The sequence below is a fragment of the Myodes glareolus genome, chromosome 6 (genome assembly GCF_982192425.1).
Source record: "Myodes glareolus chromosome 6, mMyoGla1.1, whole genome shotgun sequence".
Classification (NCBI taxonomy): Eukaryota; Metazoa; Chordata; class Mammalia; order Rodentia; family Cricetidae; genus Myodes; species Myodes glareolus.
The window spans coordinates 103,385,686-103,398,928 of NC_142031.1; the positions used below are offsets into that span (position 1 = coordinate 103,385,686).

General features: G+C 44.5%; 1 protein-coding gene across 1 annotated transcript in view; it reads right to left on the minus strand.

Moving 5' to 3' along the window:
- Positions 1 to 2,505, minus strand: part of LOC148121923 (intraflagellar transport protein 172 homolog) — a 28,744-nt gene extending 26,239 nt beyond the window's left edge. Inside the window, 8 exon segments of the mRNA XM_087907568.1 lie at positions 24 to 200; positions 202 to 224; positions 1,189 to 1,265; positions 1,268 to 1,275; positions 1,392 to 1,471; positions 1,682 to 1,751; positions 1,961 to 2,038; positions 2,411 to 2,505. Coding sequence (XP_087763694.1) covers positions 24 to 200; positions 202 to 224; positions 1,189 to 1,265; positions 1,268 to 1,275; positions 1,392 to 1,471; positions 1,682 to 1,751; positions 1,961 to 2,038; positions 2,411 to 2,505 — 608 coding nt within the window.
- Positions 2,506 to 13,243: the final 10,738 nt, after the last annotated feature.

The window sequence follows — 13,243 nt, forward strand, 5'->3', positions numbered from 1 at the left end:
CAACTGGCCAGGGGACCTACCTGTCGTAGCTTCCTAGCACGACAGACTGGCCTCCGGGACTTGCCGCAGCTGTGGTGAATTCACGCTCCTGAGGGTCACGGCTGTAGTCGAAAGTCTGTAGCACGTGGCCTTCCTTTCCACAGGCTACAATTCTCCCATCACAGCCTGCAGCCACGATGCTGTTGGTTGTCCAAGCCAAGGCATGGGTGGTTAACCAACTTCCCCTGAGACAGAATATTTCAATTGTTCGCTGCAAATGCCAGCCTAGAAACTGTCCAGCCTAGCAGCTGATCCACACACTGTGGACCATCCTACCCTGGAGAGAAAACAAGCCTTCCTGCCAGCATTTCCCCATATCAACACGCCCTAATTCTGAAGGCTTCACAACCTGTCTCTGTATCATGAGCACACACATGCCATGGGTACACTGGCCGTGTACTCACAGTGGTGTGTTGAGACCTCTGGTGTATACTAGTAAAGCCACCCAAAGGGAGACGACACACAGTAACCAACACTGTCTAGGTCCAAGAGAGTACATGGCTTCAAGGGCTAAATTTAATTAATTATGTGGGTAACTCACAATGTAAATGATTCCGCAGTACTGAATTATACAGAGCAAAGCAGCTAAGTTTCCCTTTATGTCTATCTTTTCTTTTTCCAAGAAAATAGTTAATTCTTTAACATCTTATTTATTTGCGTGTGTTTTTGTGCACACATTTGCACATTTGCACACATGGTTGAAGGGCAGAGGATGACTGCGGAAGTCACTTCTGTCCTTGCATGGCAAGGGTCCCGTCAGGTTTGGCACTGGGCACTTTTACCTGCTGAGGTATCTTGGTGGGCTGTTAACTTTTTCCTCCTATGCATTTGGATGTATATACATTACATAAACATGTATATATATATATATACACACATGCATATATTTGTGTATATGTATGTATTTACATAAATGGAAATAATTTTCATTTTTTGTCTCCCTTAGAGTCTTTATTTCCCTTCTTTCAAGGTCCCTTCTGCCCACTCCTCCCTATAAATAGTGAGTTCTAGCCTCCTGAACGCAAATCTCCGTGATGGCACCGAACGCTTCTCTCCAAGATCGCCCTCTTGGTGCTTAGACATGCAGCATCCCAGGGAGGGCTCCTGGAATGTCCACCCCACCCCAGAGTGAGTGCGCGCCGTTCGTACCTGTGACTCTCCGGAGCCTTCATCATCGAAGAAATACCTGACGATGGTGCCGTCTGCATGACCTGAGAGGATGCCTTTCCAGAGCAACTGAAGGGCAAAGGCAGAGAGGTGGGCACAGAGGGAGGGACTTCCGCCCCGTGACAGTCCCCTTTCCATCAGACGCAGCTTTGTCCCGACAGTCCCAGTCTACTTCTGTTACTCACTTGGTTGTCAGCGCCACCACATACGAGTCTGTCCCATAGATGGTAGACGACTTGTTAGTTTTAGTGTTTGCTAAACGAACCTGAAAACCAAACAAGTCTGGCTAGGCTACTTACAGTGTCACCCAGGCACCGAGAAACAGAGGTAAAAACCCAAAATGACAAAATTAGTCCTCATGCCTTCTTCTCAGGCACATACTTGAGCTCCAGGGGAAAGATGAACCATACTGCCCGGCACCCCAGGACACTATCCCCACCTAATACCCAACCTGTGTCTCCCTCTCCTCTGTTACCTTGCCTTCAGCCAGTCCGAAGACAATAATGTACTCTGCAGGCCACTGCAGACAGGTAACAGACAGCACTCTGTATGAGAAGGGGTGAAAGGGTGACCCACCTGTGTGGACCGGCACACTCAGAACAACTGCCACCCACCACACACCCTCACTCTAGTCCTCTCCAGGGGAGAAAGAGGGAGGGGACACAACAGTGCTCTCACGTAGGTGACAACACCATCCTTTAGCAGGTCAAGTCAGGGTCAGACATTGAATAAGGCAACTTCTGGTTACATTTACAAGGAGAGAAGCAGGTGTGGCTCATCTTTGAACTTTACCGTCTGGATGAACTTGTTGCAGATGACCTTCTTGTCACCCCTGTCAGACAAAAGGCAAGGAAATAACCTTAAAAATCACTTCCCAATGAACTGCCCGACATGTCAGTGGGGAAAGGGGGCAAGAGCGGAAACCCTTCCCGTTCCTCTGTGGGAGGCCTGATGGAGAAGTGAGTGGGTCCCCAAGGAGCCCTGGAGCTATGCCAATGACACAGTACAGCACTGGCTCTCGGGACCTTCTGCTGGCCTTACACTCATCCCTCCAGGGATGGGACTGCAGGACATGTGGGGCAGGCAGAATCAGGCTCTAGAGAGTCCCTGCCTTCCACACCTGATGCCATCGTTATCCCAGTGAGGCACATCCCATGCCCAACTCTTCTTTAGTGGCCACAACCCGCCCACTCCCTGTCCTCACCAATCTTCTCCAATCTTGTAGACATAGATGATATTGTCAGTCTGTCCTATGGCAATTTTAGTGGAGTCAGGAGAGAAAGCCATGTCCTTTACCATTTAGCTCTTTCTGCCATACTAGGAGTAAAAACAAAAATAATGAGTAGAAATGAAAGAGAAAAGAAAACACACATTTCCCCAAAGATCAGAAAGTTTATAGAGAGAAACAGCGTAGACCATTGCCCATGTCTACGGCTAGAAGGCAGATCATACAGCTTTCTCGGATAACGTGTTGGAGCACACGCGAGTCCTCTCCACCTTCATGTCAGCTGGCTTGGTGGAAAACTTGTCTCTCCGCTCCCCGTGCTCATCATACAGCAATACCACTCAGTCCACTGTGCAGACAGCAAATTTAGCGTTGTTTTGGGACCAGGCCATACAAGTCACCTTCGCAGCTCCATCCTGCAGAGGCAAAGGGGTACTGTAAACAAGGCGCTGGTCTCCAGCACACAAAGCGTCTCCAGGACCACCAGTCTTCGTGTGCCTTTGTTCTACATCTATGTCACAGGTTTTCTCTCAAAATTAAACAAAACAAGACAAAGTGCTTGGATACCTGAACTGTAAGAACAATAGTCTCGGGCCTCACATGGCCCAGACAGACCTCAGATTCACTCTATGGCAGGGATGACTTGAACTTCTGATCCTCCTGTCTGTACCTCCTGAGTGCTAGGACTCAAGGCATGCACCACCCCATCTAGTTTATACCATGCCAGGGACAGGACTCAGGGCTTCACTCGAGACAAGCAAACACTGTACTACCAAGCCACATCTCCTTGTCCCCTAATGTGTTTTTCTGAGACTCATGATACAAATGTAATGCATAAACTGTTCCAAAAGCAATGGTCTCCTTATTCCCCCATCTTTCAGGTCTGCGACTAAAAAACAGTCAATTAATCTGATAAATTTTAGCTTTTATAGCTACTCATTCAATTAATGTTTTCCAGCACTTTACTGTCAAAGACACTTGGCTGGAAGATGACAGAGAGACGAAGAGCAAAGCACACATCTGCCCCAGGTCCTAATTGGATGCTACGAAATTGGAAATGTCCCATAAGAACAATATGAGTGTAGTAATAATTTAGAGAAGCCCAAGACAATTTTATGCTTAAATGGTCAAGATTAAACTTTGAAGAAGGGATGCCATTGAATGGTAAATTACTTCAGATGTAATGAGGAGCATGAACAAAGTCAAGCTCTGGCCAAGGACCAGCAATTTAAGGAAGCTGGGACTGCCAACCAGAGAGGAGGCAGGGCAGGAAGCGTAGACTGGGCTAGCTCAGAAAGGGCCTCTAGAGGCTGCTAACGATTTGGATTTATTGGGCAGGAATAGGAGAGTTTGGAAACAAGGAGCAACAGAATTCAAATTGAGACTTGGGATAAACAACCTCACTTTCCCCTGTTAAGTGTCCACCAAAGGCTCTTGGTGAAAGTGACCACTGCAAAAACAGAGGTACAGCCCAGATAATGGAGCGCTTGTCTGGCATTCATCAGTCCCCAGGTGTGAGCCTTCATACCGCACAAGAGTAAGCAAAAAAATAAAAAGAATATGGGAATGGCAGGTATGACGGCACACGCCTGCAAACCCAACACCTGGAAGGGGAAGGCAGGACGTTCAGACTTTCAAAGTCCTCCACAGTTACACAGCGAGTCTGAAGCCAGCCTGAGCTATTTGAGACCCCGACTTAAAAAAAAAAATCAGAAAAGAAAATACGTGATCATCACACAGTGAATTACTCTGCTTGTCCCTGGCCGGCTGTCCTCTCGGGCTCCTGAGGTGAAATTTGACTCCTACGCCAAATGTTGGATTAACCACTTGGGCTTCTAGAGGTTTGGCTTACAACACCTTTACTTTCTACATCTAATCCAAATACGTCCAGAGCCAGCAGGGGAATCACTGCCCCCAAATCCTCAAACTACAACCAGAAAATAGCTGCACCACCATCATGGTCATGAGCCAACCATTCACTATCGTCGGCTGGAAGGGGATGCAGGCGCCTCATCAGCTCTGGCTGCTTCTCCTCCTCAAGACTGAGTCCATCCTGGGCATCTGGCCCAGCTGCACCATGACATCATCTTTTTTTAGAGACCAAAGGGTTCTATTTCCAATTTTTCCATTAGGGTGTTTTGAAATAACAGAGTACCAATTTACTGAGCAAGGAGTACAACTTTTTATTTCTTTTTAAAAAAATTTACTTATTTATTTAATTATAAAAATTTCCACTTCCTCTCCTCCCCCCAATACCCTCCCATTCCCCCCACTCCCTCTCCTCCTCCCTCTCCAGTCCTAAGAGCAGTCAAGGTTTCCTGCCCTGTGGGAAGTTCAAGTTCCTCCCCTCTCCCTCCAGGTCTAGGAAGGTCAGCATCCAAACAGACTAGGATCCCAAAAAGCCAGTGCATGCAGAGGAAACAAGACCCAGTGCCATTGTCAATGGCTTTTCAGTCAGCCCCCATGTCAGCCACATTCAGAGAATTCGGTTTGATCACATGCTCGTTCAGTGTCCCTCAATAGAAGAATGGTTAAAGAAGTTGTGGAACATATACACATTAGAGTTTTACTCAGCGGTAAAAAACAATGACACCTTGAATTTTGCATGCAAATGGATGGACACAGAAAATGCTTTACTGAGTGAGGTAACCCAGACACAAAAAGAGGAATATGGTATGTACTCACTCATAAGTGGATTCTAGCCATAATTAAAGGTCTTTGAGCCTATAATTCGTGATCCTAGAGAAGCTAAATAAGAAGGTGAACCTGAAGAAAATCATATAGTTATCCTCCTGGATATCGGAAGTAGACAAGATTGCCAGGCAAACTTGCGTGCATGGGGGTTGGGGGGTGGAAGTAAGGGGAGATGGTTAGAGAGAAGGGAGAGGGGGAGGATTGGGGATGGCTTGGGGGAATGGGATGGGGGGAGGGAGGAAGGATGGATATGGGAGCAGGGAGGTATATATCTCAACTAAGGGAGCCATTTTAGGGTTTGCAAGAGACTTGATTCTGGAGGGGTTCCCAGGCCCAAGGAGAGGCCCCCAGATTGTTCCCTGGGCAGCAGAGGAACCTGGGTGCCTGGACTGGCCTTGGCCCATAACCATACTGATGAATATTTTGCATATCACCATAGAGCCTTCATCTGGCAATGGATGGAGATAGAGACAGAGACACACATTGGAACACTGGACTTAACTCCCTAGGTCCAAATGAGAAGCAGAAGGAGGGAGAACGTGAGCAAGAAAGGCAGGGTCAGAGGGAACCTTCATCCGATGATGGATGGAGATAGAGACGGAGACCCACATTGGAGCACTGGACTGAGTCCCCAAGGTCCAAATGAGGAGCAAAAGGAGGGAGAACATGAAGAGGGAAGTCAGGACCGCGAGGGGTGCGTTCACCCACTGATACAAGGGGACTGATCTAATGAGAGCTCACCAAGGCCAGCTGGACTGGGACTGAACGAGCATGTGATCAACTTTTTATTTCTACCACTGAGCCAGGGCTCTATCCCTTCAGCTTTCCTTTCTTCTAACCGACTTCTGCTCTCCTCACACAGTGGAAACATCGAGTCCCATAATCAACAGAAATGTCTTTCTCTGCACTACGTGCCTGACTGGACTGCCTGGGGATTGAGTGGAATGGAAAGTAGGACAGGCATTTTCATAAGTGCTGGACACCCAGTCAGTATCTCACCTCGTATCTCTGAGGCAGAAGTTATTATGATTCCCATTTTACATATGGGAAAATTGAGGCACTGAAAATTAAGAAAGTTTCTGAGTCACACATACAGTTTTTAGATGACAGATGCAATATTTGAATGAATGTATGTTTGATTCCACAAGCTATAACTCTCTCTTTATGCTGTTGTGGCATATGTATTAATGACTTAATTCTGCCATACACTGTTATTTACTGTTGCCATTATGACTACGATGATGATGATGACAGGGTCCTCTATGTAGTCCTCGATCTCGTTTTGTAGATCACACTGGTGTTGAACTCACAGAGATCTGCCTGCCTCAGGGCATGAGACACCATGCCTGGCTATTCTTTTTTTTAAATTAATTAATTTTATTTATTTTACATTCTGACTGCACTTTCCCCTCCTTACTATCCTCCCATTCATCCCCTCCCCCAATCCACTCCTCTTCTATTTCTATTCAGAGAGGGGAAGGCCTCCCATGGGCAGCAATAAGGCATGGCATATCTAGTTGAGGTAAGACTACACCCTACTTCTCCAGGAAACTCTAAAAGTCACACAGTATTCTTATTTTTTAATAAGAATGGCTATGTAGTCGGGCTGGCTTTGAGCACACAGCAAGCCTCCCAAATTCTGTGATTACAGGCATGCAGCACCATGATCAGGCAACGGATTTCTTTTTGTAGTGCTAGGGACACATGCAGAGGCTCACGCATGCCAAGCACGTGCTCGTCTACTTAGCAACATCCTCTGCAAATAGCACATTCTTTTTATATGTTGGGGGTCACATGTGCCAGTTTGGGTGTGCATGCAGAGGCCAGAGGTCAACATCAAAGGTCTTCTTAATTGCTCTTCACCTATTCTTTTTGAGACAGGGTCTCTTCTCTCACTGAACCTGGAGCTCATAAATCTGGCTAGGCTGGCTGGCCAGTGAGCTCCAGGAACCCACTTGTCTCTGCCTCCCCAGCACCGCGATTACAGGTGTGCCTAGCTTTTAAGTGGATGTTGGAGATCTCATGCTCACGAAGAGCCATCTCCCCCACTGTCAACCTTATCTGTGTTGTCAGCCTGTCCTGTCCCTTTCCATGTCCTTCCCTGTTGTCTATCATTCTTCATACAGCTGTCCAGTTCATAACGTCCTTTCCACTTGTCCCTTACAGCTCCATGATCCAGGGCAGCAACAGGATGTCCAAGAAGAGTCCCGGTGAGGCCCCAGTGTTGGCAGTGTAGCCGAGACCAGGGACCTCGAACGAAACCCATGAATCTCTGCGATGAACCCACACATGTAAAGATGTATGGACAAAGGAGTCTACTGTGTGACTCTCTGTGCCACACTGCAGCTTCCATGACGAGATTTCCCCCTTCTTCCTTTTTTGTTTTTCCTTTCTTATCTTAAATTATATTGTGGGGGGGGGGAGTGCGGGGTGGGGGTGGGGGGTAGGTTGCAGGGGAAGAGGCCGGATGCAAGGGAACGGAAATGAGTGAGATCGGGATGCATGATACGAAAGACACAAAGAATAAATTTTTAAAAAAGAAAGTTAAAAGACTGTTTTCCTTACATGTATTTATTGTGTGTGGTGGGGTGGCGCATGTGTGGAGGTCAGAGGATAACTTGCATGAATGGATTCATTCCTTCCACTGTGTGGGTCTCGGGGCTCAAACCCAGGGAGTCAGGCTTAGTGGTAAGTGCCTTTATCTACTGAACCATCTCACTGGCCCAATTTTTCTTTTCTTTTTTCAAGATAGTCTCACGCCGCCCAGGCTGGCCTTGAATTTTCTATACAGCCAAGAATGCACTCCTGACCCTCTTGTCTTCACCTGCTGGGATTTCCGGCCTTTGGCGCCACCAACCCTGGTTATAGTGTGTGTGTGTGTGTGTATGTATGTTGAACTTCACTTAACTCTCTCCTAAGGCTCTTGGAGTTGCTCTCACTACAGCTTTTCTTTCCCAAATGACGAAGCTAATGCCAGAAAGGCCACGTATGACGAGGGTTAAAGCCAGAGATACCATTTGGTGAAATCAGTGCTAAACCTGAACTCCGATCCCTTCACTCCCAAACCTATCCTTCATGTTTTTGGGCTCCTCTTCTAGAGCCCAGCCGCTTCTGAATCTGAGACACGCTTTCACAATTCAAATGAAACGTCAGCCTTGCGCTTCTTTCATCCTGTGTAGATTTATGGTCGTTGTCTAGATATGCGCCTCTCCCTCATCATCCCTGTGATGTAACTCGACGCCTGGCACTCAAATGATGTATGCGATGCAATGGAAGTTTGCGGTCTTTAGCAATTCATGTCGCCTACTGAAAGATCTTTCACAATCTTCTGCACACAGTAGGCGCTCAACATTATAAACTTCTGTTACCCCACTTTTTTCTTTTGGAACGCCCGGTGGCCGAGGAATGGAAGAGTCACCCGATTCCTCACCTGAGGGCTCAGCAGGGTCCTCAGGTGCTTCAACTGCTGAGGCACACAGGTCTCGGATGCTCGCTGACCGAGACAACTCCCGCGGTTACCTGGACAACCCGCCAAGCAGCGACGGCGCCAGCCGCTGACGCACAGGCAACGTGAGTGCGACACGCGTCATAAGGTCACGTAGTGGGTTCGCGACGGTGCAAATGGGACGTGTGCAAGCGCAGTGAATCCTAGGGCGGGCTCATAAGGGGGGGGGGTCGTCGAAGTCTATCCTCGACCAATCCTGTACTTGCATGCAAACCCAATGCAAAGCCCCTCCCACAAGTCTTCGTCCGTTCTCACCCTCCCCAACCCCGCCTCTCGATCCTATATCACTATCACTTTAAACCCAGCTTTTCTCATTCCTGTATCCGGCCAAGTGCGCTTTAGTTGCTTAAACTCTGGAGAAGGGCAAGGCAGATGCTCCGAGAGTGAAAGCCAATTCGCAGAACTGCAGCCTCCGTTTTCCCCGCCAAAAGTTCTGTGACTTGCGCGAGGCCACTCAACTGATAGGTACCAGTGAATGCTCAAGGATATACCTGTTTGAAGTGGGCAGAGGTACAGTCCCATTTTACACAACAGGAGGGGGTCACACGCCGAAGTTGAAACAGCTAATAAACGATGGAACCGGAATTCAACCCAGAGCTGATAACCTTTTAATTCCCGTAAGACGATTCAAGTCTTCTCAACTCATTGTCTCTTTGTTCAGCTTCTCTAACCTGTAACACGGTCTCAGGAAGTGATGTGGTCTGAGGGATGCATTGGAAACCCTGGCTAAGGAAAGGCAAGGCACCATATGGTCAGTGGGTAAAAACGGTGAGTTCAAGGCTGCTTGCCGAAATCCAGATGTCTTTATGGATCAGTGTAATGGACAGAGCTGGGCTGCCCTCCTAGTTTAGAGCTGTGTGATACCTGGGGTTGGGGATTGACTAAGAAAAGATACTATTGTCTTTATTTTGTTTGATTGGAATGCTCTCTTTTTGTTCTAGTGTCTTGCACCGTATCAAAGAGATTGACTGAAATGCAAAAAAGGCCCTTTCTCTCTAAATGGTCCCAGGTTGGCAAGACCTATACCCCCCAAAAGCATAGCATATGATCTCCAGACCGAAGCTGGGTTCCAAAACCTTGCATGCACAGCAGTTGTCAATGGCAACGAATATTTCTCTCCCCAACACTACCTCCCTCTTGAAAAATTAAGAACGAGTAGAGGGCAGTTTCCATTTTTCACAGATAACACAAATAGGTCCCAGAACCCAGATTATAATTTTTCTATAGGGGCATCCAATCCCCTTTGTTTTATTTCTAGAATGCTCTGGATATGTTACAGTGTATAAATATAAACGCCTTTATGGATTACAATTATTATTAATGTTAAACGAACAGAGACATCGATGAAAGAGAAAACGGAGAGGAGGCACTGGTATGCACAGGGTGAGGATACACGGCACCAAGGGACACCTCCGTGATAGCTGCTCTTTGGCTAGCCCTCCATGACCCTGCTCAGTCCTTCTGACCATTTTCCCAAAGGGAATGGTGGAGTTGAAGGAATGGGGAGGGGGTCGGTTATGTAACTCAGGGGTAGAGCATTTGCTTGCTATGCACAAGGTCCTGGACAAAGATATAAGAAAGAAAATCTACTGGCCCTTTTATGGTGACTTGGCCTGGTTTCCACTGGTGCAGAAACTTCTGTGTCTTCTCATTGCACCCCCCCTCGCCGCAATTCAACAAAGCCAAAGAGAGGCGGCCTTAGCTCTCTGCACCCTTTCCTTGTCTTTTCCCTACCCGTCTTAGACGAAAACACTGACACAAACATCCTATAATGGGTCTGTTCCTTTAAGTTGGTGGTGGCATGAGGGGCCCTTGGAGAGCTGAAAAGGTGTAGAGATGTCTTCAGCATACCATACAGTCAGTTCCGGTTTGTCCAAGAACCTTTATTGGAAAAAATGTCCCAGGGCTGAGATCACCAACTTTGGGTATTTTGACTTTAAATAATTTGATGCTAGTAATTCAAGAACTGAAAATATTTCTTACTGCTAATGAAAAGCTTATTCAATATTATACCAGTAGCAGTGTAACAATGTTCAACTAAGGAAACTTAAAATATCAAAAATTAATTCATTTTAATTAAAACACTCAAACTCCTACTGAAAATTACTCAGTTTATATTTTTATATAACATTAAAATAATTTAAACAGTTTATTTTCTCTCTTAGAAAAATAAAATACAATGAGAAATAATTAAATGAATAAGTGAAGTAGGATTCTAGATGCTTTTGAGATGACCAAAAAGATCTACTTCATTAAAAATTATTACAATAGGATAAACAAATGTAAGAAAACATTTCAATCTAATTAATAAAATATTAATACAATACTACATTTTACTAAACCATGAAGTGAAACTCTCCTAAGAATTTCTAAGTATACACAAACTAAACAGAACAGAAAAATACTGATAAACACTAAATTAATTAATGTTTGTTGCATAGTCCTGGTGAAGTTTCCTATAAATCAATGTATAGGTTTGAGAAAGATAGAAAAATGAGAAAATATAAAATATAATTTATATATATCTTAATATTATAAATGTACTCCTGCATAACAATGAATGCTTGTTCTTTGTGTTTCACATTCTAAGCCATTTCAGGGGTTTTGTGAGAGGGTTGAAAATTTAACACAGCTGCAATTATTTAGGAAGAATCATGTGTATAGATTATATGAATACACCCTCAGAAGAATCCATAGTCAGGTATGCTCATTAAAATATTCCATATGGGGTCACTTTTTACAGAGATATGAATATACATTTATTGTACAAAGAGATAGATATCATTATATTTTCATTCAATACATAATATCCATTGATCAGCTTCACCCTATTAGCCTTCCCTGTCTATCCACACTTCTGCTAGGCCCTGTCCTCTTCCTCCTTCCAAAATGCCACCTTCTACTGTCACATACATTACAATCAGAGGTCATTGCAAGTGATATTTATGTTCTTTTACAACTCATTACACTAATATTTTATGTCTGCAGGCATTGGCTGTGTTTTCTCTTGATACATTAAGGCTCAAAAATGAATTCTAAACAGAGAATTCTCTAATCATTTATTACAGAAAACTCTGCTTCCTTCTACCATTTACAACTCTCATTATTAATGAAGAGAAAAAGAAACACTCACCTGGCCAACCTTTGATAAACATCCATTTGGAATGAGACCCTAAGAAGTAGTTATAGGGAAGAAATGTCATCAGCTAAACCCTCTCTAGACCCATAATTACCATGTCACCTGGAAAGGGGAAATTATGAGCTTGAGGTTGTTAGAAAGTGGTACCATTAACTGGAAGAGTGAACTTCTCTAATTCCAGGACAACAATTTAGAAGGAGCAGCTGAACACTGGCTTTCCCATGTGTGAACTCTTCTCCCCAGCCCATATCTGTCTGTGTGGATTAGCTCATCCCGGTCCTTCTGGACAAAACTAAAGTAAAAATAACATGACATTCAAAAGAAGTAGAAAAACATTTTGATTCCTCATGGAATCCTTTCTGCTTCCAAAATGTTTCTTAATAACATTCTTACTTACTTGACAGTGGCTTCATGACCTCACCAAGAAATTAAAAGCACTTTTGCTAATATTAAGAAAATGTACAGATATACACTTGGGAAAATTAATCTTTCTTACAGGGGCCCAGACATGAGTTGATGTAATCAGCAGATAGTGAGCTGTGGGCTGGGGATGTAACTTAGCTGGTGGAGTGTATGTGTAGACATTGTTAATGTGGGATACCATGGAGAAATCAAACCTTGAAATTCTATGCATAGGTGAGGGAGAAGAATCCCAAGTCAATGGCGAACACAAGACCTTCAAGGAGTCCTTAGAAGAAAACTGTCCCAAACTAAGGAAAAACTCACCCACACACATAGAACAAGCACACAGAACACATTAAAGAAAAGACCAGAAAAGAAAATTTCCATAGCATCTCATAGTTAAAACATTGAGGAGACAGAGCAATAAAGGTGCATTGAAAGTTGGAAGGGAAAAAGTGCAAATCACGAGTAAAGAACACTTTTCAAAGAACAGCTGATTTTTCAGGGAAAACTTTCAAAGCCTGAAGAACCTGGAATAATACCACCCAAGTTCTAAATGATAACCAATTTAACAATATGACCAGCAAAACTACTGCCATGATTGAAGAAAAGGGAACAATTTAACAAACATTTACAGCGTAAAAATAATTTTAATTCATCAAACCAAATCTAAGGTCATGCAGGAAGCTTTATTTTTGGATAAATAGAGGGATAAGCAAAATATAGAGACTTTGGAAGGAACATGAGTCATAATTATTAAACCATAAAGACCACTGAGAACACAACAATGAAAATCAATAATGTGAGGACCAGAACTAACACACACATTTCAATAACAATCCAAGCACGAACATAGTTGAATAAATGCTTTTGTAGTATGATAGGGGATCTCTTGGGTATATACCCAAGAGTGGTATTGCTGGGGTAGATTAATCTCAAATTTCCTGAGAAACTGTCACACTGATTTCCATAGCAGCATTATTTGTAATAGCCAGAACCTGGAAACGACGTAGATGCACCTTAGTGGAAGAATGGATAAAGAAAGTGTGGAATATATGCGCATTAGAGTACT